Genomic DNA, 27,898 nt, shown 5'->3' on the forward strand with positions numbered 1-27,898 from the left:
TTTAAAAATTAACATATTTTATTTTTTGACTTTTGACTTTCGTTTTACTTTTTAAAAATAAATTATGATTGCTTTAAAAAATTGATTCAAAAAAATAGTTGTCCAAAATACCTACGATCACATTGCCATTCAACCCCTTAATCTATATCTGGAGTATATAATGATGCAAAACATACTCCATCTTTTTAAAAAATCAAATTTTATCAAATTTATTTGATTCGTGCGAAATCATACTACCACAATTAAATTAAAAACATCCCCTATATATTAAAGGAGAAACATTTTTAAGACTTTCCTTAAACGATTTTTGTGAGAATGCATGAGAAGGCTCGGATCCACGTGTCACTCTGTGAGCGAGTTTAAGAAAAACAGAGCATTTAATTATTTGCTTTGTTTCCTTATTTGCTTCCATTACAAGAAACGAATCCAGTTTTTTTTTTCATTCATGCGCGAACTGCGTTGACGTTAAACGTGTAGAAACAACTACATTTCCAACTTATGGTTTGAATCCCCATCTCAGCATGTTGATAAAGAGCGTACGAAACTCACCACCACGAAGCAGAAACACTTTGAAACATCACGTCATCGTTCTCTCCCTTCGAGTCTTGCTGTCTTCTGTTGCGGGTTCTTGACCCCGAGATTGATGAGCCAGCCCTTAGCGTAGACGAGGAGGACAAAAGTTAGGGAGAGCTAAGGGACGAAGGCCAAAGCGGATGAGTTTGAACTTCAGTTGCGAAGGCCAAATCGGATGAGTTTTCCGTTTGCAAACAGGGAGAGCTAAGGGACGAGCAAACACGAAGAGCTAAGGGCGAGCTAAGGGACGAGCAAACTTCAGTCCCGAGTAACTATGGAAGATTGAGAGAGAGAAGGAAAAGATTTCATACGTTTACGAAGAATAAACTTTATGTTTTTCATAGTCTCTACACTGATTTTTTGTTGTTTTATAGGTCGACCATAGTTATCTACAATTTTCATGTTTTTGTAGAACCGAGCTGCTCGTGGAGCTGATGTTTATTTCCATTTTTCTCGCAAGCATTACGTTAGTAAGTCGTGTATTTTGACAAGGCAAGTGGGTGAAACAATTGCTTTTATGGTGATTTGCTGCTATTCAAAGGAAGCCTTGCATTCAAAGGAAGTCTTGCATTGTGATCAAACATTTGCTGCTATGGTATAACCATAGTTTTTATTTAAGTAATATTCGGAGTCATTTGCTTCTCTGCATAGCCAAAATTGGATTGAACGAACCAGTAACATTATAGTCAAGTTTGATAGACTGTCATGTATTTTTTTGTATGCTATAGTTTGGTTATTTGTGCACACTGATGTTTCATGTATGTAAGTTATATGTTGTATGAATTCTTTGAAGCAAAAAAAAAAAGAACTATGTGTGTCTTCTTCGCGGAAGTTTAATAACCAAAACAACAGCTTCAATTAATAAAAGGGTTCTCTTCTCTTTTTTGTCAAGTAAGTTTATAGAAAGAAGCTAAATAGACGTACAGTGCAAGAAAACACATTTGTTTAACTACTTCATTGGCTTAGATAACATTGCATGATAATAATATCGATCAGATTCTGTAAAACACATATGTTTTGTTTAATACATACGAGGACGTTGTGCATGTTAAGTTTTTTGCAGAATCAGTTAAAAAAATATAATTTTTTTTCTTGCTTACCATATTTACCTACTAAAATATTTTTCTTGCTTACCAAGTCTCAAATCAGTAAAAAAAATGTTAAATATCTAAACTTCGAACTTATAAGATATCTATTTAACATAATCTAATTTTGCATTTACTTTCGTATTGCCTTTCTTATTAGCAATAATATTGCAACTATATAAACTAAAACACTATAATTACTTTATTAAAAACACAAATAAAAATTATAGAGAGAGAGAGAGAGAGAGTTTAGGGTATATCCAAGAATTTAGGGTTTAGTGTTTTGGATTTTTACCCATGGGTTTAAACTTTGTCCATGGATTTAGGGTATAGTGTTTAGTGTTTATGATTTAATTTTTTATGACGGTTTTAAAATTGTTAAAAAAATTCATCTTTTTGCAGCTAATAATATTTTTCTTGTATTTTAAAATCTTAACACAAATTATTATTATTTTATTTATTATATTTAAAAAAATTGTACATTAATTGGCAAACTATGATTAGTTGGTAATTCACCCAAGAAAAATTCATGATAAAATATTAAACTAGGAAATATTTCCATATAAATAAAAATTATGGTAGTTAAAAGATAATCGATGAATTAAAAGAATGTTTACATTTTTATATTTTTCAAAAAAAAAGGTTTACGATTAAGGGGATATCAAGAGAGAGAGAGAGAGAGAGAGAGAGAGAGAGAAGAGAGAGAGAGAGAGAGAGAGATTTGGTGTTTAGGGTATACCCGAAAGGTTTACAGTTTAGTATTTAGGATTTACCCAAGGTTTAGGGTATATCCAAGAATTTAGGGTTTAGTGTTTGGATTTTTACCCAGGGTTTAAGCTTTGTCGAAAGGTTAGGGTATAGTGTTTAGTATTTATGATTTTAATTTTTTCTGACGGTTTAAAATTGTTAAAAAAATTTCATCCTTTGGCAGCTACTAATATTTTTCATTTATTTAAAAAGTTTCACAAATTATTATTATTTATTTATTATATTTAAAAAACTGTATATTAATTGGCAAACTATGATTAGTTGGTAAATCACCCCAAGAAAAGTTCATGATAAAATATTAAACTAGATCCCATATAAATCAAAATTGTGGTAAGCTAAAAAGATAATCAATGAATTAAAAGAGATGTTTACATTTTTATTTTTCTCAAAAAAAAAAGGTTTACGATGAAGGGGATACCGAGAGAGAGAGAGAGAGAGAGAGAGAGAGAGAGAGAGAGAGAGAGAGAGAGAGAGAGAGAGAAAGAGAGAGAGAGAGAGAGAGAGAGAGAGAGAGAGAGAGATTTTAGTGTTTAGGGTATACCCAAGAGTTTACAGTTTAGTGTTTAGGATTTACCCAGGTTAGGGTATATCCAAGAATAAAGGGTTTAGTGTTTGGATTTTTACCCAAGGGTTTAAGTTTTGTCAAGTTTTAGGCGTATAGTGTTTAATGGTTTATGATTTTACTCTTTTGTGACGATTTTAAAATTGTTAAAAATCATCTTTTTGGCAGCTACTAATATTTTCATGTTATTTTAAAAAACTTAACCAAACACTTAAAATTTATTATTATTTATTATTTATTTTATAAAACTGTACATTATTGGCAAACTAATGATTAGTTGGTAATTCACCCAAGAAAAATTCATGATAAAATATTAAACTAGGAAACATTTCCCATATAAACAAATTTGGTAGTAAAAAGATAATCGATGAATTAAAAGAATGTTTACATTTTTATATTCTAAAAAAAAAGGGTTTACGATGAGGGGATACCGGAGAGAGAGAGAGAGAGAGAGAGAGAAGAGAGAGAGAGAGAGAGAGAGAGAGAGAGAGAGAGAGAGAGAGAGAGAGAGAGAGAGAGATAGAGAGAGAGAGAGAGAACTACGATCCACTTATGCACTTATAATAATAACATAACATGTAGTATATGAATTAGACATAATGATACATAGAGATTGAGAAAGAATTACAATCTACTTATATTTATACTAATAGCTAGACGGGTAATATATGAATCATATGAATGCCCGCACGCATGATATGATCGTAATTACCTTTTTATCCTTTTCAAAAAACTAAAATGTTTATGATGAGAGAGAGAGAGAGACTTATATGTGGATAAACCTAAATGAGTAAGATACAAAGATACAACGAGAGTGAAATATAATTACGATCCACTTATGCACTAATAATAATAGCTATACATGCAATATATAAATCATATCGATGCCCGCACATGCATGATTTATTATTTTCATATTTCAAAAGTATATGATAATAATTTAAACCTCAAAGTATATTGAATTAAGTAATGTCTAAAATGCTTATAGTTTTGAACCACAAAAAACTGAATGGAGAACAAATTTAGTTTTAGTAATACATAAAACATATGAATTGTATTTGAATAATAACATATTTATATTAATAATACATAAAACATCTGAAGAACAAATTTAGTTTTAATAATACATAAAACATTTGATTAGATATTAATAATATTTATACATAAAACATAAGAATCGTATTAATGCCCGTCTGCGGGCATTAATACGATTCGTATGTTTAAAATAAAAATATGTTAAAATCTTAATCTTATTTTTTTAAAACACTCATCAATATCTGATAAAATCTGTGAGAGAGAGAGAGAGAGAGAGAGAGAGAGAGAGAGAGAGAGAGAGAGAGAGAGAGAGAGAGAGCGCCATAGAGAGAGAGCCATAGAGAGAGAGAGCCATAGAGAGAGAGAGAGAGAGAGACATAGAGAGATAAACAAAATGAGTTCGAGAATAAGATAAACACACAAAACCCAAATTCCAAACTATATATATATACTTTTTAATATTTTCGAAAAATTGCTGATCTAACCATCTCATTCCGTGCAAGGCGCGGGTTACTACCTAGTTAAGTAATATACGTCGCTTAATGAAGACACGCAAGAGACGGAGTTTCAGGGGCACGTGTCATTCATTCAACATAATTCTTTTTCACAACCGCCTCGTCTTCTCTCTTTCTCTCGAGATGACTCCGAAGCGATACGGTGATCTCTCCGTGATGATGATATCTCCGTCTCGTCGACGGTATCAGCCGGAGTCTCTATCGGTGGAATCGCCGTCTCGCCGTCTCTCTCTCGTCGGCGACTCTCGTCTTCCTCGCTCTCCTCGACGATTCCGCATTCCTCTCGATCTCCTCGACGACTCCGCTTATCTCTCGCTCTCCACGACGGCTCACCTAGATCAAGAATCACTCCACCTATCTCTCTGGCCCGTGGCTATCCTCGACGAAATCAAACCGAAAGCTTAAGCTAAGTTTTTTTTCATTTTATGTCTGAGTAATTGGTTGTTATATTAATTGGTTTCTTGTGTTGCATGCGTCTGTTCTGTTGTTTATGTATCCTGATTGAAGAGATGATGTCTCTGTCTTTGTTTGTTAATCATTCTGGTGATTGTGTTTCGCATCTAAATTTTAGAAGCTATCAGATCAGATAATTTATGAAAAGCAATTGTGACCGCAATGAATCATCTGTTGTTTCGTCGGCTCTTGTTGCTTTGATGAATTGGATAAGTTTATGTCCTCATGTTTTTGGAAATTTTGCTGGAGAAGCGAGCAGTAATATTTTGGTTGTGTGGATAAAAGGATCTCTCTGCACTAGCGTAACTTGACTTATTTTAGGTTTGTGGAGAATGTGCCAAGGTGAAGTTCTTTTCATGATTGTAGAGTTCGCCTACTTATTTCTATATGATTTTATTCTGCAGGGATCTTAGAAACGAGACTAGGGAGCTCAACTGTAACTCTGTGAAGCCTTTTCAGTTATATGACCAAGTTCTAAGATGCAATCCTGGAGCATTTGGGTATGCTATCCCTGGTAAATGAACTTTTCTAATGTATATCAATGTGATTATCCTCAACAATGTGATTATCCTCAACAATGTAAACATATCTGCATCTTATTTATAAGTTTGTTAGAAGATATGAAAGTGTTTTATAATTTTTTTTTAAAAACCTATAATCAAGAGACTTGCAATAAACTATCTAAAAATTCAAATCTCTTTCTAAATCTCTTAATTCACTTTTACACTTTAAAAACTATTAAAAAACAATCAAGAGACCCTTAAAGGGGTTTATGGATAATCATGGTCTAAGATACCAACTAGACAAATGTTAGGCCATTATTCCATTATCTAACGGTTGGATATATTTTCTCAATATGTGTAGTATATAATGTTTTCATTTATTCAATTTTACTTTTACGTTAAATTTGGTTTGTACTATTTTAATAGGTGTGTAATATGATCCTTTCTCCAGATATTGGAATTTGTTGCCATCTAAAAGGTCACCACAATTTTTAAAATATGATCTCAAAAAAAAAAAAAAAATCATGGGTCTAGCTGTCTAAGTCCAAAAAATCGGCTGCATTTAACTTTGTTGTTTGTAACAGTGCTGATGAATGTTTATTTTATACTACCAATTAATTAGAAAGACAAAGCAAGAGGAAATGTGTGGTCAGCTCCCTCTTCCAGGCCAGTCTTTGCTTATAATTCAGAAGAAAAAAAAATAGCAAGAGCTCTGGTCCCCTTCTTAGCAGATTTCAACCTTGTATATAGGTTATTCCTTTAATGTTTACACCATCACTCTACATGTCTATAGACTATACATGTTTTCAACTGTGAATACACTCGAATCTCTGGTTTATTTTCAACTAAAGATAACAGATATCATATCAGATAGTTTTGTAGTACATGTTCCTTACACCAAAGTATATTTATGCTCCAGCTGATCTACCATACATGTTAATTTCTAAAAGTCTATAACTATAGCCAAAATTCACACTTATGAGCTTCGTCAGAGCACTAAATCTTATCACATTATACAAAATACAGGTTAATAATTAATAACCTCGATTCCTATCAACGTACCTATAACCTATTTGTATAATGTAAGAGATACACTATACTGGTTTCAACTTGAACGAGTCAAATAGCAAGTGGATCCGCTATTAGTACGTAGTATTATACTACCACAACTAAAAGGGAACATTTTTGTGGACAAAAATATATAAAGAGAGTGTGCTATTTTACTAGGGATGTGAGAAAATGTCATAGCATGTATAATAAGGATAGAAAATAGCAACTTACTCGAAGCTCAGTGAAGCTTCTTGCACCACTTCCAAAAATAACAAACGAAGATTGTCGTTTATGAACAATTGAATAAAGACACTTGCAGGTCATAGACACCCTCCACGATCTACTATTCTACATCGCAGATTTCTTCATGTGTAGTTGATGTGATTGATGAATGGTTTCTATAAAAAAAGAACTATTTGCTCATATAACAACGCCCATTATTATTTGTTTTTGCATATTTATATATATAGGTTAACTGCAAGAGCACAAAATTATCCAGAAATGAAACAGTGTGAAATTTATAGTATCTTTTAGTCCAATAATCTTCGGGGAGTAAAAGGAAAATGAAAAAAAAAAGGAACAAAAATAACGAGAGAAGAATTAAAGATGAATGCATGGGAGTACTGGTATGTGTGGGAAAGGCAAAGCACATGCCCAACCAAGTTTTGCTTGAGGGCTAAGAATCTCTCTTCTTGTGCCTCTTTACTCTTTTATGTGTAAAAAAATTCCAAACGCCATCTCAGCCGTTGGACCTCTTTCTTCCTTCATCATGCTCCATCATCCTCTTCGGTCCCGGCCGCGCCATCTTGAGTTATTATAGTATTCAATTTCTATTTTTTTTACTTAGACGTTCTTTATGTGGATTTGCTACTACTCTCTTTTCGTTTTTAACAAATTGCTTCATAACTTATCAAAAATCTCCACAGCCACAGGTACTTAAATCTACTATATACAATTTTCATATAAACTACATTAGTCTCCCAAAAGAAAAAGGTTATATGTTTGTTGTTTTCATCTTTTCAATAGTAAACGGAGACTGAGTTTGTTTTCTTCCAGGACTATGTCATGAAGAATACATTTTAACTAATCAAATTTGTAAATGCAAGAATTTAGTTTATTTATTATATTAGCCTCTGCAGGGGTTGGGTTAGATGGATGAAGCAAATATATGTAAAACACAAAATAAAAATATGAATACTTTATTTAATATATAGTTTTTTATTCTCAACTGAGCTGAAGGTTAAAATTACTCATCCTAATTCAGTATTTTTAGGCAGCTATACTCCCTGACTTTTATTCTTGCATATCTCTTATTTAGAGTATATTTTTGGAGGTGTTTTTAGACTTCTCAACTATTTCTCATTTTTTATTTGCCTTAAATAGATTTAATAAAAAAATATAGTATGCATACGCAACGTTTAAAACAAAAAGAAAAGTATTGAACTAGTGCAAATACTAGTGCAATGCTAATGCCAACTTCAATTGTGTTCGTCAGCGCTAAAAATAAATATAAATTACCTGAAATCTAACACTGATGACGAATGGTAACGTTACTGCATTGAACAACACGACCGATCGTGTATTTATCACAATTGACTGTGAATTTACGTCTAGCTTTTACTAATAAAATGCGTATCCATATGATGTCTATTAATTGCGTCAAAATATCAAGGGGTTCTTTCAAAACCAACCTAAAAATTCAAGTCAACCCCAAAACCAACCTCTTTTTTTTTGTCATTACTATTCACCATTGAAAATTCTTATCCATCCTTATGTTTTTGAAATATTTACAGAATTGCCATTATTGATTAATTTTTTAATTATTTCGAAAATGGTAAAAATCCTATAACACCCTAAACATTTCTTCTTATTTACAACCATGCCATTATCATCAATTCTTCAACCACCATTAACAACCATTTTTGAGCTCTTTACACCTCTATCATTCAATTCTCAACCATTTTTGTGTGTTTCTAAACAAACAAATCTTCATTTCCTCTCATTTCCTCCCATTTCCTCTTCATTCTCATCTAAAAAACTCACATAACTTTCATTTTCATAAATACAACTTCAAATTTTCGAGTGTTATCTCTTGTGGATCGTCAAAGTTCCTTCTTTTTGCTCATATTTGGAGTTTGGACGGTGGAAAAGGGTGGAAACAAGTTTCACACCGCAAAAAGGTAACTATTTACATAGTTTTCGTCATTTTTCAGATCTGTGTCGCGAAAGTAGACAGCTTTGTACGTCTACGGGCAGATGTAGACTTACATTGCGGTCTACAAGTCAACGCACATGTTAGTTTTGCAATTGACCAAAATGCTAAAAACCTATAAAGTAGACTTCCTTGGAAGTCTACGACTTTTCCTTTGATAACAAAAAAAAATAGTGCGTAAACTTACCAAGAAGTCTACATAAAGAGGTTAGTTTTTGCATTTGACCGAACTTTTGACTTTTCAAAGTAGACTTCTCAAACAGTCTACAATGTGTAGACTGCTAGTGAAGTCTACAGAATGTCAGTTTTGCATTTGATCCAAACTTTGACTCCGTTTGTTAAGTTAGTTTTGTATTTGACTAAAATTTTAAAAAGTTGACCAGGATGGAAAAAATGTGTAGATTTCTTATTCAGTCTACTGAACCCAAGAAAAAAAAAGTAGATTGCATATGAAGTCTACTATTTTATTTTAGTCAAATGCAAAACTAACCCATCGGATTATTGCGTAGACTTCATATAACATCTACACTTTTGTAGACGTTCGTGACAGTCTATTTTTAGAAAGTCAACTTGGTCAATTGCAAAAACTAACCTGTTCTAAAAAATAAAAAAATTGTAGACTGTTTATGAAGTCTACCTCTCAACTGTAGACTGTTTATGAAGTCTACGTTTTAAAGTCAAATTTGGGATGAGTTCTGGTCAATTGCAAAAACTAACCTTTTCAAAATGTAGACTGAAAACAAAGTCTACTTGTATAAAATCATAACGTTTTTTAAAATACAGATAGTAACCCGTGAATTTTGCAATTACAAAAACTAACTCAAACTGTAGACCTATATGAGAGTCTACATTCATAAACTGATAAAAAAGTCTACGTTGTTGTTGACCGAAACGAAAGTCTACTCTTGAAAATCTATAAAAAGTGAATTTGTGTATTATTCATAACGTATTTTCAAGATTTTTTTGTTTGAAATTGTGTATTAGTTAATACTAATTGTTCTTAACTATTTTTAAAAGATAATCTTTTATAATTAGGAAACTATCGAATTTTTGGTTTGAGTATGTAGTTAATTAGCTAACAATGTGTAGACGTCTTTGGAAGTCTACGTTTATAATTTTATCAAACATAAAATTATTGTTCGCTAATTTTTTAAAATGTATTATTTTTGCACGTAATGGTTAATTTGCATGTTGTGTATGGAGAATGGGTGATGAAAGGCTCTTTGTGGGAGTTTGTGGTTGATAAATGGAAAAAGGGAGAATTTTCTTTGTGCATGATTGTTGTACATATGGTGAACTTCTTGAAATGGCACAAGAAGATTATGGGTCCGGATACTCCTCTTATGCATGTCACGAGTGATAGACAAGTACGGAACTTGATCGAGTTATGTAAGACCCACATTGTACGCCTTTGTGTATCAAGCCAGTGTCAAGTACAAGTTGGAGGTGACGACGAGTTATGACTTGTATTGTTGCTTTGGATGTTGTCTTATGTGTTGAACTTATGTTTGATTTGTGGGTCTTTAGTCAGTGTTGAGTTTGTAGGTATTTTGACATGTTTATTGCATGTCTGATTTCGACCGAGCAGACTTACGTTTTAATCTTCTATTAACGTAGACTTCTTGGTTAGTCTACTGTATTTTCGTTGAATTTGTGATGAATATTTTGAAAACAAGAGCAATACTGATAATATCTGATACAAATGATGTTGCATGATAGTCTAGAAGTAGACTTAAGTATTGGTCTTCTTTTACAGAAGACTTTCACAGAAGTCTGCTGCATGCAAATTACATAGTCTGTTACACCCACAAGTCTGGTACAAAAGCCTACTACATCAGTTTTAATTGTTTGGTTGATTAGAGTGTCTTGTGTAAAAATTGACAGCTAACAAAAATTAATAATATCATACAAGTGAAACACAACTAAAAATGAATAGAATATTTATAAATTATGCATCAAACAATTATTTACAAATAAATATTTTATTATGAAAAATTATTACAAATCATTTTATTAAAAATATGTTTTTAGTGTGTTTGATTTTTCATAATCTTGATGCCTCAAATAAAGTCTTGGAAAAGAGTACCTGCAAAATAAGATAAAGTTATGAGAAAAACATAAGAATAAATATAAATCATATTTTAGTAGACTTTTTATTAAGTTTACTTAAAGTTTATGGTTTAGTAGACTTTAATTGAAGTCTATACTAGCGGAAAATTTTCAGATCTATTAGTGTACATTTAGAAAATTTGAAATACTTTTTTGTTTTGGAAGTATGAAAAATATATACATTAAAATATGAAATAAGTTTAAATGTAAAAAACTTTAAAAATATATTTTATAAGACAAAATAGTAATGAATTAAAGAAATCTGGTTTTAATATGTAATTTTATTTAAATATAAGTATAAAAAACATATTTAAAATCTATAGATGTAAATCTTACATTTTTGGGAGGAGGAGATAACAACCATGGGAGAAAATATCTGCAAAATTAGATAAAATTATTTAAAGAACATAGGAAAAAATATTCATATTTTTGTAGACTTCCAATGAAGTCCACTTAAAATTTTGTGGTTTAGTAGACTTCATATGAAGTCTACTAGCCTTAGCTTATAAGCAAACTTCACTAGCAGTCTATACTATCTGATATTTTTCAGATCTGGAAAAATATGTACATTTTTAAATGTGTATCTAGTTTTAAATCTGTAAATACTTCAAAATAGAATTTATAAGATAAAATAGTGTAAATTAAATGCACAGAGATTGATCTATAATTTTATTTGAATATAACATATAAATACACATTTAAAATCTATAGATCTAAAACTTACATTTTTAGAGGAGAAGATGAAAATCATGAATGATAATACCTACAAAAAAAAGATAATATTGTGAGAAAGAGATAACATAAAATTACACATTTAAAATCTATAGATCTAACACTTACATTTTTAGAGGAAAAGATGAAAACCATATATAATAATACCTACAAAAAAGATAATATTGTGAGAAATAAATAACATAAAAGTACATACTTAAAATCTACAGATCTAAAACTTACATTTGTAAAGGAGATGATGAAAACCATGAATCATAATACATAACATAACAAGATAATATTATGAGAAAGATATGAGAGAAGTGAGAGAATTTTAGAGAGAAGGGAGAGAGTTTTAGAGAGAAGTGAGATATGCAGCCATTTTGGAGAGAGGTTGTGTAAATTTCATTTATATAGGGAGACAAAAATGAAACTAGGTTAAAATTTACGACACTGTAGACTTCTTTTGATGTCTACTAAAATTAAAATTCTTAGAGTATATCTTATTGTAATTTAGTAGACCTTTTAGAAAGTCTACTATGTTAATTTCATTATTTATTTTTTCTTTATTTTTTGATAATTTTAATATATGATTTATTTATTTTTCTTTATTTTTAATAGTTATAGTATATTATTTTACATTTTTATTCTTAAGGAACTCACTTTATTTTAAAATAATGATATTTTGTAAACAAAATTTAAAAATGCAAACTGAAAAAGACGTCTCCAGATATAAAGACTTTATTGTAGGTCTACGAAACCCTAAGCCACAAAATTCAAACCCTAAATGTTAAGGCTTGGTTTAAATTGAATTAGGTTAGAATTTACTTGGTTAAATCCGGTTAGGTTAAATTCGATGAGAATAGACCTTAAAGATAGTCTACGGTCACAAAAGTAGATTGATTTGTAAGTCTACGAAACCCTAAACCACAAACTCAAATCTTAAATGTAAATGTTTAGTTTAAATTGGATTAGGTTTGAATTTACTTGGTTAAATCCGGTTAGGTTAAATTCGATGAGAATAGACCTTAAAGACAGTCTACACTCACCAAAGTAGACTGATTTGTAAGTCTGTGAAACCCTAAACCACAAAACTCAAACCCTAAATGTTAATTTGATAATCAAAAGAGTTTCAATTTTATTGTATCAAATATCAAATTTACAAAATATAAACTACTCAGTAATAATATGTTAATTTAAAAAAAAATTTCAATCTAAATCTAACCCTAAAAATCTAACCTTTAAAGATATAACATGTTATATGACATTTTGTTACTAAACCATAAACATTGTCTCACATGGTTACCAAATCAATATATATTCTTTTTAGTTGTTCACTTATATACAAATTTAGTTTATTAACTTTATATTAACCTTTACATTGATGATTAATTAATAATTTCACAAAAAATAATTTTATATATTTTTAAACGTAATTAACTAGATCAAATTAAAATGTAGACTACAAATTAAGTCAACAGTGTAGACTGTGTACGACGTCTACGGATATGTAGACTGTGTTTATTATGTGTAGACTTACGAAGGACAGAACAGTAAAATGACTTTATGTTTTTTTGTTTGGTCAAAAGGACTAAATAGTAGTTTTAACACCCCTTTAGGTTGGGTTTGCAATTGATTGAATATGGGGTTTACTTTTAGGGTTGCAATCAATATTTGGGTTGGTTTTAGCAATTTCCCCAAATATCAAGGACCATATCTTTGTTCTCTTCTTTTGGGTAACATTTTGAGAAACACGCAAAGAACATAATTGTTTCCCGAGGATGTTATAGATAAGTGACATCATAATATTTTCAATACTTTTTTCCTTTTCCACTAATTGCATTTTGTTTTCAATTATTGTCCTTTGTAGTCTAACCTTTTCTTTTTCTATAAAAACAAAACCTTTTAGTTCTTCTTTCTTTTGGGTAGCATCCTCCTAATCACGTGTTTCAAACAAAAAAAAATCATCCTCCTAATCACATACCTGGTCCTCACCTGAGGATTAATTTTCATATCCCTGAAAATAATGCAAAATTAACATATAGTGAATAAAATGTTCAAGATTTCCAATAAAAGATGTAAACAAAATTGAAGTGATCAGCATGGAATCCAATGTGTTCAAGAAAAATACTACTATCAACTATCAAGATAGCATATATTGTGATATAATGATAGATAAAAATCAGAGAGACAAAAAAAACGAGAGAGAGACAAATAAAATTAAAAAAAATACATAATAATACTGTAAGAAGTAGAAAAAGGGTAATAATGATGGAAAAAGATAAAACATCACGCAAAACCTTAAAAGAAAGTCGTATGGTTGTCGTGTGCTACTCACTCCTCAAATAGTTTTGCCAATGTTTTCACGTCAATTTTCTCATTTTTAACCCCACTCTCTCCTTCGTATCATACTATATTAGTACTACGAGTACCCACCTCTCTCTTTCACCTAACCCTTCTCCACTCTCTCCCTCCCCCTCATTGATAAAATGTCAGTCAACCATTACACCACAGACCACCACCACCAACAGACTCTCTTCTGGCAGCACCTCCACACCACCGACGCATCGGAGCCAACCACATGGCTCAGTGAAGACCAGAAAGAGTCTCTCTTCGAGAAATCTCTCACACCAAGCGACGTAGGCAAACTAAACCGTCTCGTTATACCAAAGCAGCACGCGGAGAAGTACTTCCCTCTGAACACCACCATCTCCAGTAATGCCGACACGTCGTCCTCGGACAAAGGGATGCTTCTAAGCTTCGAAGACGAGTCGGGCAAGTGGTGGAGGTTCAGATACTCTTACTGGAACAGCAGTCAAAGCTACGTGTTGACTAAAGGATGGAGCAGATACGTCAAAGACAAACAGCTCGACCCTGGCGACGTTGTTTTCTTCCAACGTCAACGTTCTGATTACCGGAGACTCTTCATTGGGTGGCGCAGACGCGGCCAAGGCTCCTCCTCTGCCTTGAATACGACGTCGTATTCTAGTTCCATGGCAGCTCCTTCTTATCTCCAAATTAATGCCTCAAGTAACATGGCACCTCACTCAGAGTATTCCCACTATGGTATGTTAATATTGTTTCTCCTTATTTTATTTTATTTTTGTCAACTTGTTTCTCCTTTTATTATTGTCATTTTCTACTTCTTATATAAATATAGAAAATAAAAATAATTCCAGGTTAATTTTGGATTTCTGTAGTCGTGTTCAAAAGGCTTATCAACTAATCTTATGTTGTCGGGATGATTACAAACACTAAACACCTAACTATATATAGATTTATAAGTTTTATTCTGATAATGTATGATAATTATTTTCTTAGTTCTTCACGATATACTGCTTATTACGTGCGTATTAACAACCTGAGTTTCTATAATACAGCTATGATTTGTTTTTTCTTTCTGATTTTTAAAATGACCCGACAGCTTCTATTACTTATTATCTCCAAGTTTTATTAGTAAAGCTATATAGGAGCGCGTGAAGAAGACCGTCCAATCTCCTGGGAGAAACGTGATTTTTGTTCAGTTGTGTTCTTGTCTTTGTTTCTTCCCTTCAATTAATTAAAGAAGCGCACGTGTCGAGATTACAGGCACCGCCGTAACAACAGCTATGGAGACTCACTCCATACCATCGTCTTCCGCCGTGGGGAGCTCGAGGACGGTGAGGCTTTTCGGTGTGAACTTGGAGTGTCAAAAGGATGAAGAAGACGGAGATGATTCGGTTGCCACGGCAGCCGTCGCTGAGTGTCCTTATCATGACAGCTACTACGGCCAAAACATGTACAATTATTACACTCAGCCTCATAACATGGTAAGTTTACTATTTTACTTTATACTGTCTATATTCTGTTTCAAGTTGGGTACATTACATCATCATTGATACTATAGTTTTAAGATACGCGATTATAAATACACATGGGCGACGCTGTTTCTCGAGATGAGACAGTTTGAAAATATAATTAAATAAACGAGATTGATTAGGAGATTTTTGTTTTGTTTTGGTGTGTTAATTAATACAACGAAGAGGGGATATTCATGAATCTGCTTAAGAGACTTTTTGAGCAGTCGCACATGGCCACTTTGTTAGAGCACACTTTCATTAATTTTAGTATAGGATAATTATCAATTAATCACAGTTGTTTCTTTAACAATGGTAAGGAAATGTTTTTTTTTTGGGCAAATGGTAAGGAAATGTTTAGAAAAGAAAATGAACATGAATAAGGAAATGTCAAATGTGTACAACAAAATTGATGTTTTGTATTCAAGAGTGGATACTGTTATATGCATGTTTGATAGTATCTTTGTAATAAAACAATGAGTGATAACTTTTTGGAATAATTTATAAAAACAGAATATAGGTTTCATGGGGGATACGATGAAGCAGCCTGGAGATAGACGAGGATGAAAGATCCAAAGACGTGACAAGAAATGACTAAAAGCGCTTTATGAGAGCCAGACTTTGAACATTCTATATTAGCTAATTCTCTGGAAAATTTGTGCGCAATTTTAATAAAGAAATGATCTCATTGGCTTCCGTACTGTATGTAGATATATTTGGAAAAAAATAAATAAATTAGAAAGGAGAAAACAGATCGCTGAATTTTAGGAAAACTCTTTTCTTTGTCCTTGTACTTCCAAAGACAGAAATGAATACTGCATCTCATGATGATCGATGATGATGTATTCACACACATGCATCATGGTGTGTACTTGTACTTTGTCTGACGATCCTTTTTTTTTTTTGCTTTGGTCGAAAGATGAAACTGGAAACTGATGAGATTAGAATAGAAAAGTGGGGGCCAACCAAATGATGATTTATTTTATTGAAGTTACTATAGTTATTTTTTTTTTACCTTTCAGGCTTTCACTAGCTTCTTCAATAGTTTTTCTTCAAGTAAACCAAACATGTAAGGCATGGTTCAATTCAATATTTTAACTAAACTTCAAATCAATCAAGTCAAATAATATTATAGTGTATTTTTGTCCTTTAATTGGAAGTAGTGCATGAATAAGTCACTTTTATCTCAGGAAGGGAGTCAATACAATTTGTCGACAAAAAGAGAAAAAAAAAAAGAAAACTTTGAGAGTCACACAAGAACCTGTTCCTTTCATGTACTAAGGTCAGATGAACAGGCAATCATCTGTTGAAAGCGATCATATGTTCATGTAATGCTTCTTTTAGTGCTCTTCAATCTTTACCTCTCATTATATAAATAAATAAAAAATATCAATAACTGGATCTGTTATCCAGTTCCATGTGCTTCCAAAAATATATTGTGGTATGATCCAATGATATCTTTATCTAGCACATACATTGTTTCTTCATCATATTATATCTCAAGAAACCATTAACACATGGGTTTTATAACCAGTTGCAGGCAGTGCGGTAGCTATAGTTTGGTTATGACTTCTATGTAAGAGAAAACAAAATTGCCATCTCTAGATTAACTATCTGCGTATGGCACCGATGGAGTAAAGCTAAGTATTGATTAGACAGAAAGTTCCTATAACAGAGATGGAAACTATACAACCTTATCATGACCACTTACTCACTAACTACAAATGCTAGGGATTGTGTGCGCACATGCTCCAACTTTGAGTGCAGTAACAAACAAGTGCTAATCTTTAAGGCAGACACATTTTTTGACTTGACAGCATGGGTTGATATTCAACAGTTAAATTCTAAATATACTTTAATCTTACTTAGCCACATGTGATTCTCTTAAGGGCCCCATACAGATTCAGGAAAGATACTTACTTGTTGACTTGAAGGCAAAAACTGATCTCCGCCCAAATGGTTTAGTGGCTCAACAAGTGGGAGAAGGGACCCTTCAAGACATGTGCCATTAATCACTAGTCTTTCTAGCTTTTGGCTACAGTTAGTGGCTTCTCCTGCATCAGGGTTTTAGTCCTGCAGATAAAGTTTTGATCATAACAAGACTAATTAAAGTACAGCTTTTGAATCGACTGCTCAACTTTGTCTCCCCCTGAAAATCTATCTGATATCTATGCTTTTTGATAACTTCAAGGCCTAGCCAAAACTTTCTTGCAACAGCATTATGGGAGACTGTTACAGATAGCATGGATTTGATTCCACTAACAATGCATCTGTTAAGGTCAACACTCAACAGCGCTTTTAACTTGGGGAAGGAAAAAAAATGTACATAGTTTGAAAATGTTTCTAACCATAACTAGAGTTTTGCTTAAACATATAATTTATATACAACTTCTAGAAGACAGAAGTGGCTTTAGGACTAAGTTGTAGATAGAAATCTCTGGGTTCTTGTGGACCAATCAAATATAAACCAAGATCTGGCAAAGTAAATACTCAGCATTCACCTAATTGGCTAATTCTATCCTATCTGTGGAGTCAGGTAGTCTTTTTGGAGCTGTCCGATTCATGATCTCTGCTCTGCATGACTTGTGGGACACCCTCATGGTAACCCTTTTTAAAGTTTACGGTTTAGGTTTATGATTAGGTTCTGTTTCCGGTTAAGTTAAATAAAGATTAATTTTCCGGTTTAGCTGATGTATATGAGATATTGAGATATCCTCTGTTCTTTGGTTTAGTCAAAAATGTATTTGATCGACACCATGTAATGGACGCATACAAATATGATACAAAGAGATGGAGCCTGAGACTGACAAAAGGAAGATGGAACCTGATACAATTCGCAGTAGATATATCTATGAAGTAACTGAAGATTTCGAGATATCAACATAGTAAGGTTTTTAAGTTTCTGAACATTTTTACATAATCTGACAAGAGTACAGGAGAGATGGTCCTCAAGTGGTACTCCTGTTGATGCTCTACTCAAGACTGCAGCCACCGGTGTACCCGAAATAATATGGAACGAGATTCTCTATGCACACCTCCTTGTCAATGAATTATATAGAACAAGGTGATGTTTGTAAACTGACTTTTGCATCTTGAATCTATATATTCATGATTCTGTTTCATCCTTGCCTTCCTCAGGCTCCGTTTCATTTTGCATTTGCTTGACTTTCTCGAGCTGTCTTAATAGGTTCAACCTTTCTGTTCCGTAGGTCGAAGGTATCTGGACAAAGACAGATGTTTGTCAACTTGGTTTACGAGAGTAAAAATTCAGACGAGTAAATCAAGTATAAAAGAAAGTATTACCAAGCCTGGTACATATCTTTGAATTGCAGCCAGCATGGCCGCATGACCAACTGCTGTGACCTGTTTGACATAACCGTTAGATTAGCTCACCAACTCAATACTTCCAATGATAATGGTAAACGTAACGGTGCAGTGAATTTCGTGTAATACAGAGCAACCATGAATATACCATTGTAGAAGTTTGGAAAAATGTATTTTTATACAGAAGTATATTATCTGTGAATTTGATAAGGTTAGTTTTTACTTACAGGAAGAAGCATAAGAACACCAATGGGAACAACTGATGCTAAGTCGGTCATGGTTCTGCGCAGAGCTTTCTTTTCTTTCTCTGTTAACTCATCCCCTATTACAGACCTCCGAAGCAGCTCCATAGCAGCAGCTGAATCGAATGCAAGAAGCTGAGTACCTTGCCACACGTCCTATCAAAAATATCACAGAAAAGTGAAATGTTAGTAATTAAGTCAAGGAACAAAGCTGATTTGATCAATGAAAAAGAAGCTGCAGGTGCCATGAGGCTTAAAATGACTTTCATACTGTGCTTGTTTCTTTGATTTGGTCAAGTGTTTTCTCAATGACGCTTTCTTTCTTTGAGCTCTGAACCAACTCCACACCTTTCATACTACTGCTTGATTTAGGAGTAGGATCCCCAGAGGTTCTTCCCTGCCGAAGGTGCCAAATTAATTGTCAAGGAACAAAGTGAAGTGAGCTATTACTCGTGAGATACACGCAAATGATCATCTGCTACCATGTTAAAATCTTTAACCATGAAGGAAAGAACACACAAAGTCTGGTTACTACTTACTAACCTCTTCATTCACCGACTCATCTGTACTTCCTTGGACCCGCTTCTCCAGCTCTATCAGTTCATTCCTTAGAAGTTCGAACCGATATATCTCATTGGATTCGGAATCCACGCTATCTGAGTTTTCTCTGGATTTCTCAATATATTCATCTACCTGCATATTGTAAAAAAAAACTGAAACATTTTAACAAAGCATCTTCTCACTGGGTGAAAACTAAGATAAAAATAAAGTAATTCACTGAATAAGCAGAAATATTCCCAGAAAATATTAGGTATAAGATATGAAATTAAAGAATACCTATACCTTGATGTACAAAATGTTTTGCTTTGAATAAAATTTAACATTTATTCAAAAAAAAAAAGAAATTAAAGAATACCAATACCTTGGGGGCAGGCTTCTTCTTTGGTGGACGCTCAAAGAAACCCCAGAATCCTCGACTCCTACTAATATAGATGCAAAAGAATAAATAAGTTTCTGCAACCAGAAGAGAACGAAGGGGAACCTACAACTTATACTCAAACACAAAAGATATTATTGAATAACAGAACATGCAACATACCTTGTGCCTTGATCTACAGAGCTAATTGAATTCTTTGTGTCTTTTCCTTTTAGATTCTGTTTTTGTTCCTCAAAGGACACCTGAGAGTCACTGTCACCATCTCCCTGAAGAAATCACATGAGATTTTAGTCATCCACACACGTTTAATAAAACGAAATGCACTCATCTATCTTTCGTTTTCATATTTAAGTCTAGCAAACTCAAGCTCATCAGCACTTGAATATCAAATCCTAACTGCGTAAAAGGAAAGGTCTGAAAATAACAACGAAACACCTCTTGCAGGGAAGCTGCTTTGGCTCTGAAAGACGCCTCTAAAAATTCAGCCTCTTTCTTAAGCTTTCTTATTTTCTCTAGGTCAGAGCAAGCAGCTTTTATTTGTTCCTTTCCAGAGGATGAGCTTGATGCATGCAACTGCTGTAGCAAGCTTTCCAGTCTCACGAGAGCTTCATCTACACTTTCTAGAGCCTGGGAAATAAGTGCTGTCAGTAGCTATATTAACTTTGATAATCGCTGGAGTGCTAAACAAAAATCTGGATTCTGTTGGTGTACGGAAAGTAAAGCAAATATTCATGACTAATACAGAGGATACCGACCTTATCAAATGAGCTCGACTCATCAGTTGACAATGCATTCATGTCAATAAACCCTGCTTCTGTTATTGCCAAACTGCATCACACATTATCCAATTGCACACCATCAAATTACATGATTTTAATTATAAAGGCATGCTACATAATAAAGGTGTAAATGCAAAAAGCACAGAGTTGGATACGTGAAGCATTCCACTGATGGATACACAACGTGTTTCTACCCTATTTATCTCTCTTTTTTTGCTTACCTTGATATCCCCAGTTCTTCCTTGCACTGAATTAACTTCTTGTGCCTAAATATTTGAGAATGAAAATAAATATGATAGCCAATTATTTCATAACAATCCTAAAATTTGATAGGAAACAAGTAAGATACCCAGTGGATAAGAATTTTGCTGCCTTGACATTAGAAGGATTTTCTGGCCATTTGCTGTATTTAATAAAGCTCTGAAGCCAATAAGAGCAAACATTCAATATTTGAGGAAGAGCTTCATAATTAGGTGGCCCTTCTTGTCTGCTTTTATGCCCATGAGCTTGTTTGGCTGCCTGCGAGTCCTTTTTAGTTGGATAGAAAGGAAGCCACTCTAGTTCTTCGCAGACAACCTACACTATGAATTTCCATGATAAGATTTCCAAATGGTTAAAGGACAATTCATTAAAGACGATATGATATATGCCTACCTCTACATACAACTGGTATGAACTGATGGCTGAAAGTTGAGGATATTGAAGGAGGCTGCCCCCAATGAAGTGCCTGAACAAAGAAGCTTGCGAGTCTAAGTGGTAGAGTGGAACGAAGAGTATGGCAAGCAAACAGAAGAATAAAATGGGTCACCTGACAAGGTCTTCCACAGGATTCTCCAGCGCATCAAAACCATTTGCAGCTAAAAAAGACTGGGTGCTCCTGCCTAAGGCAATGAAGAATCCAAAAATAGCTAAATCTCTTTCCAAAACCTGCAAGGCATCAGTAACCGGTCCTGAGAAAATCCAAAAATAGCTAAATCTCTTTACACTGAGGTATTCAACCATATTCTGACTGAACACTTTCACAATCATATTATTAGACTCTATGACTCTTTATACACTTAGGATTTATGACTTGCAAACTGTTTCTGCCACGTTTTTAGACGCTAAACAGCACTTACAAGAGAAAGCACAGCAAAGGTTCGAACAACTCAGCATGGAATTGGCTATTTCCCCAAATGAATTTAGACAAGCAATTATGTTAACTATACATGCACGGAGATTTTTAAAAGCTGTTAAATATGTACACTGCAACTCTCTATTCATTACCTCGATACTTTCAGACGTTGTTAACCTTGACCATATTTTCTCCCGGTCAATAGCCCGAAGCAGTTGGTTTTGTATAAGATCAACCCAGAAGACAACCTCATCTGTAGAGCAGTCACTTTTTACTCTGCAGGCTGCTGCCCGTGGTCCAAAGTGAACAAGAAATTCTCTGCGCAGGCCGAGGCTTTTCATTGAATGATAGGCCTGAGGGAGTGGAACAAAGTCAACAAATTTGTCCATCAATCTTCCCGTAGTATCCGGAATCAGAGAAAAGAAGGGCGGGCACGAAAATTTTGTTGGACCAAGTTTTGTAACTGCGGCAATGCAATTGAGCACAAGCATGAGAAGTGACACTTCAGTCTCATTGCTTGCAGCTGAGGACTTGCCTTTGGCATAGCTGGAACGAACCATAAAACATCATCACTCTCCAAAAGATGTTACAGTCAAACGAGTATTTCACATTTACTAACTAATATGAAGAGTAAAAAAAATCACATACGCAGAAGTAGCAGCAACAAATCGTTGGTCCCCCTCAAAACAACTCACAAAAGATGTCACGGCAGGAGGAACTTGGTCAGACCAAAACCATTCGTTGGCTTCAGGGTGACTGGAAGATAATTTATCCCGCATCATGCTATCAAGGGGAGCAGCTAGGCGTGATAAACTGCACAATGTGATTATTCGAAACATTTCAACGTTAGTGACAGGAAACTTTAAGGAAGATTATCATACTGCGTACCAGCTAAAGTTCAAGACGTATATTACTATTGATGCAAATTAACAAACACGAACGCAACAAAATGTTGATAAGTTCCAGTAACGCTGAATGGTATTAGGTAAGTCATGCAGTACCTCCTTTGCACAAAGACATTAAGATCCTCGTCTCTGTTGTATCCTCTAGATGAAACCTCATTCGCAGCTTGTAGTAAGGAATACACGGAAGCCTAAGAACGAACGAACCGAAAAAGAATTGAGCTATAGCAAAAAATATGACAAGAAAATACTTTATGAAAACTAATGTACAACTGTAACCACTCGGATGGTAACTAAAATGGGGTACATATACCTGATAAGAAAACGTCTTAACCCAAGCATTTCTATCGACTCCCAACCAAGCTGCTGAAAACCAAGGCAATTTGGAAGAGGAAATCTTCTTTTTAAGCGCAAGTTCAAAGCTTCTGGCAGCATCGTGCAAAGACTGAATGAGTTCATCGCAGCTGTACTCATCTTGTAGAGACCCAGTGAGTTTAGCCCTCATCTCCTCGACATCATCGTCGCTAGCTCTCGACTGGGGAGTCCCATTAACAGCCACACCGTCGTCAGAAGATGATGCACAGAGAAAAGGCTGATGCATTCTCCTCTGCGATTTATACCAGCCTATCTTCTTACTCTCCAGAACATCATAGGTCACAACAAACAACCGTCTGCTCGAGTTCCCAGAGAAGTTTGATGTATAATCCAACTCCACCACCCTTCTGCAGGATATAAAGGTTCCAATGGACATCCGCGATAGACAAAGGCTTGAAGAGCTACAAAAGGCCAGAAGAAGAGTAATGAATAAGTGCTCTAACGTAGCTACAAAAAAAGCAGATTTAACATTGTACAGGAAGCTCAGCTAAATTCTTCCATAGGAGCTCTAACAAAGCTTCACCAAACGTTGATGTTTTGTTTATAACAAGAAGCAACCAAATCTCTCTACCTATTAAACTACTCCCCACAACACGTGACTTGCACACAACAACTACTAAACTTCACAGAGGAAACGTAACGAGAACTGTGAATAACACTGTTTACCATTTCATTGGTAGCTCTAAAACCTAATTCACGCTAAACACAAGTAAGATCATGGACATGAACATCAATCACGATGAGGAAGTAATTTCACGATAAGGACCATAGATAGAATCGAAGAAGCATATAGAAGGAGAGGTTGAAATTACCTTGACGATATAAGACCCGGTCGATGTAGCTTAACTGCCATCTACCATGAAAGCTTAACCGTAGCGAGGGGGAATAGCTTCTGGGGTTTTTTTTTTTTTTGTTGGAGACGAATTGGAGAATTAGAGGAGCCAAACGAAAGAGATGATGACGTGTCACGACGTGGATCTTTATCCGGAGACGTGGAGCTCCGAAAATTCACTCACAACAGATGCCACGAAATTACTTCTATTTTGCAACACATATCCAATCAAATCATGACACGTGTTGCAAATTTTTTTTTATTGTCGGCCTTGGCTCTGTTCGTTTTTTATTGCTTTGTTGTATATTTACATTTTTTAAGAGTTGAGAGTTAAGCTGTGATTTACTGCTTTACGTCGACACATACTAATAAAAGATTCAGAGATCATAGTGAAACGAACTTATAGCAAAGCTATCTCTTTTTTTTTTGTCGCGGCTTTAGAGCAAAGCTATATCAAATGTCTCTAAATAGATAAAGCAGAGGCAGTCTAGCATCTTTCTTTGCTACTTTTTGCATTCGGTTAGTCGCTTTTCAAATGTTTCGGACTGTAAAAAACTGAGTGAAGAAAGGGGAAGAGTCTCGTCACCAGTCCCCCTTGTGGCTTCAGCTGCTAAAGCAAGCTACAATAGCTGCTAAACGGAGAGACCTCGCTTGTAACCTCCTGAGCCAGAAGTGTGGTCTCTAGCTAAACCTAAAGTGGAGCGTTGCCTTTGATGGCTACGCTAGATTCTGCCGGGACATCAACAGCAATAGAGTGGCTCTTCATCTTTTCTCTGACTTAGCATAGATGTGTTAAGTCATGTGTTTAATATATCGTCCAAGTTTTAAACCAACGAAAAAGTCGTTTAGCCTGATTATCCAACACTTTCTCAAACACCTTAGTACATAAAAAAAATCAATAGTTCATACCGAATATATGTAAAATTACAAAGGTTTTGACAAACAAAAACATAATTCAAACTTGGCCTAATAACTCTTTCTTTCTCTATAGGTGTATTAAAATATTAAAACCGGCCATGATAAACACACATTACATATATCTAATCAAGGTAGAACAGTTATTGCCACTACACCACTGATGGCCGCTGCAATTGCTCCGACCACAAATCCTGGTAGGTTTCCACCTCCGAACAACGAATCGAACTGTCCAGCTCCAAGCGACACCACCATTTGTGGTATCACGATTGCCAAATTTAGAACTCCCAGCGAAAGGCCTATACATAGAATTGGCGGTACATTATATATTCGATATTTAAACATTATTAAAAAAAGAAAAGAACCCATCAATAATTCAAAAAAAAATTAAGTACCTTGACCAGCACCAGAGTTGCTTGAGATTATGGAAGCTAGTGCAAACGGAATACTGAACGTAACCTATAGTAATTACGAACAAAATAAATCAACGTGATATGTTATAAGAGTAACAAAAAAATGTGAGAAGGGGAGACAAGATAGTTACTTACAGCGAGTGGAATACCAAGAATAGCAAAGAGAGACAATGCAGCAGCTCTAATGCCATCGGTCGGACCGGCCAATTCACCGGCGGTTTTCCTGTGAGCTTCAGCCAACTTTGTAACCAAAACCGTCATAGCCAAACACACTGCAAGAATAAAGTTCACAACTCCCCAAAGTCGTTTAGCACCTCCCATTTTCCGACTAATCCATTCAATACCAAGCGACATGAATCCAAGAACGATGGCATTTATCATCAGTCCCAACGCACCGGCTTGCACTCCTTGGTTGTAAAGCTTCTTCAAACCATCGTTCCCGCTCGAGTCTCCACCGTACACCTCACGACCCATCCAATCGGTATCAAACAGAAGAAAAGGGAACCAGGCGATCCAGTTAATGGCAGTGACGATTATCAGCATCCACATGGGACGTTCCATCACCTTGAAGGCTCCGACGATCTCCCCGAAGAAGGGTGTCTTCACGTCGGGGTCTTCCTTTTCTGGCGACCATTGCTTGTCTTTAACGTACCAGAGCGATGATATGGTTACCAACAAGAGTAAAACGATGGAGAGGAAGAAACAGCTCTTGAGATTCGCGCAGTAGATATCGCACGCTCTAGTCATCGTGAAGGGGAAGATCTTGTGTAGGTTGGTGTAAGAACCCGCCGCGTATCCCAATATGTTTCCAACCGCCATGAAGAAGGAAAAAAACGCGTTTGCGGTCCGCGTTTTCCTCGCGTCTCCCGCGGCTAAGTCGGCTAGAAAAGCGCGGCAAGGGCCTTGGAGAGTGTTGTTCGCCACGTCGAGGATCCAGAACCCGAGAGCGAAGAACCATATGGCACGCACCTTCACCTTGTCCTCGAGTCTGTCTCCTGCTACTTGTCCGAGATCAGCGGCGTAACCGATCAATAAACCAGCGACTATGACGAGGATGGCTCCTGAAGCGATGAAAGGACGCCGACGACCGAACCTTGACGTGCATCGGTCGCTGTAGTAACCGACGGTCGGCTGGACGAGCATGCCGGAGATGGGACCGCATAGCCAGATGAGAGAAGACCACTTGTGTGGGATGCCGAGGAGCTGCACGTAGGGAGTCATAAGAGATAGCTGTAAGGCCCATCCGAACTGTACACCGGCGGCGATTGAAGACACGGATATCATCTTTCTGAATGGTGACGGTTCGCCGAGCTCCGACGTGGATTGTGTCTTTGGAACCATAGCATCATCGTTCGCGGGTGTTTCAGTTTGGAGGGGACTCATGTCGACGACTCGCGAACTTGTTTGATTATTGTTTTTTTTTTTGTGATGAGGAGATTATAGAATGGAAGTTGTGTATTTATTATTTATATGCAAGGTGAGATTTGATTTGTATCTATTATTGGATTGTTTTCTATAACTAAATATTTGTTTTGCATTTGGGAAATAGCTGTTATGGGAAGTAGATATTTGTAATGTATGTAATCCGTATGAGATTTGTTTACTAATAAGGATTTATTCAAAACGTAAATGTCGTTAAGAGCTGTATTAAAAAAATCAGTTTTAAATTAATCCATATCCGTAATAATCTTTTGACACGTCATAGACACTAAAGAAAGATGTTAGTTGACTAGTATTTTGACTCTTCTATTCTATTAAAACAGAAGTACACTTTAAAAATACCCCTTAATTTTTAGTATTATTTACAATGATACTAGCTGATTTTCCCGTGCTCATGCACGGGTATAAATACTTATAAAGTAAATATATTATAATAATTTATTTACATTATTATAATTTATTAATTTTAAAAATTTTAACTATTTTATTATTTATATTATAATCAATATGCATGGTCTATTTATGTAATATTATGTTATTTTAATTAAATGTATAATTTTATATATATAATATCTCGATTGTTTGGTTATTATTTGGATATATCATATAACATTTACTGTTTCAATTCAACTAAGATATTTTTGTAATACAAATTAAAATTTTGATTAATTTTTTTTTTTAATTTTCATGTAATTTGATTCTTATCTTAGATTTATATATATATCTATTTAATAAGATTATGTATAATTTAATGTATATGTTGTTTTGATAATTAAATAGTAAAAATAAACTGAAAGTATCGATCAATTCAAAGTTACATAAATAAATATAACAATGATACTTAATTGCAATAGTTGGTCACTATATTTATAAAATTATTTGAGAATTTCATATTTATTTTGTAATATGTTGAGTCGTTCTATATATAAAAATATCACTATAAGTGAAAATATATTATTTTTGTTTACTGTTTGACTTTTGTAAAAAAATTGGATTGGTTTAATTACTCGTTTATTGGTATTTCGAATTACATATGAATCAAATTCAAGTATAATTATTTCTAATCTATTTCAACCAAATCATATTAATTGTATTCATTGCATTTGTTTGGTTTTCATTTTAGATGTGTATATATATTTATAATTTTCTAGTTGTAAATAGCTCCAAGAAAATGTTAATTTTATAGGACTTAGTAATTTAATATATGTTAATT

The 27,898-nt window shown here is 34.3% G+C and overlaps 3 protein-coding genes across 4 annotated transcripts; 1 reads left to right on the top strand and 2 right to left on the bottom strand.

Moving 5' to 3' along the window:
* The first annotated feature begins 13,954 nt into the window (after nucleotides 1-13,954).
* Nucleotides 13,955-16,174, top strand: LOC108846367 (B3 domain-containing protein At5g06250-like). The gene is made up of 3 exons (XM_018619599.2): nucleotides 13,955-14,642; nucleotides 15,165-15,385; nucleotides 15,926-16,174. Exons 1-3 carry the CDS (start codon nucleotides 14,066-14,068, stop codon nucleotides 15,977-15,979), a joined length of 852 nt encoding a protein of 283 aa, XP_018475101.2. The 5' UTR covers nucleotides 13,955-14,065; the 3' UTR covers nucleotides 15,980-16,174.
* A 2,042-nt stretch (nucleotides 16,175-18,216) lies between these two features.
* LOC108847828 (uncharacterized) lies at nucleotides 18,217-24,057 on the bottom strand. Of its 2 annotated transcripts, none has more exons than XM_018621174.2 (18): nucleotides 23,898-24,057; nucleotides 23,024-23,486; nucleotides 22,810-22,901; nucleotides 22,457-22,621; nucleotides 21,961-22,354; nucleotides 21,503-21,621; nucleotides 21,349-21,421; nucleotides 21,044-21,270; nucleotides 20,916-20,960; nucleotides 20,671-20,743; nucleotides 20,351-20,542; nucleotides 20,078-20,181; nucleotides 19,901-19,958; nucleotides 19,522-19,671; nucleotides 19,250-19,375; nucleotides 18,964-19,134; nucleotides 18,716-18,775; nucleotides 18,217-18,632 (listed from the first exon to the last, which is right to left on the bottom strand). In XM_018621174.2, exons 1-18 carry the CDS (start codon nucleotides 23,936-23,938, stop codon nucleotides 18,519-18,521), a joined length of 2,667 nt encoding a protein of 888 aa, XP_018476676.1. In that variant the 5' UTR covers nucleotides 23,939-24,057; the 3' UTR covers nucleotides 18,217-18,518. The 2 variants fall into 2 exon arrangements, with proteins under 2 accessions (XP_018476676.1, XP_018476675.1); XM_018621173.2 differs by having other exon boundaries at nucleotides 19,901-19,961.
* An 828-nt stretch (nucleotides 24,058-24,885) lies between these two features.
* On the bottom strand, nucleotides 24,886-26,690 carry LOC108846216 (putative sucrose transport protein SUC6). Its single transcript, XM_018619440.2, has 3 exons — nucleotides 25,381-26,690; nucleotides 25,228-25,291; nucleotides 24,886-25,131 (listed from the first exon to the last, which is right to left on the bottom strand). The coding sequence occupies exons 1-3, from the start codon at nucleotides 26,626-26,628 to the stop codon at nucleotides 24,962-24,964; spliced, it is 1,482 nt and encodes a 493-aa protein (XP_018474942.1). The 5' UTR covers nucleotides 26,629-26,690; the 3' UTR covers nucleotides 24,886-24,961.
* Nucleotides 26,691-27,898: the final 1,208 nt, after the last annotated feature.

Source organism: Raphanus sativus, chromosome 3, assembly GCF_000801105.2.
Source record: "Raphanus sativus cultivar WK10039 chromosome 3, ASM80110v3, whole genome shotgun sequence".
Lineage (NCBI taxonomy): Eukaryota > Viridiplantae > Streptophyta > Magnoliopsida > Brassicales > Brassicaceae > Raphanus > Raphanus sativus.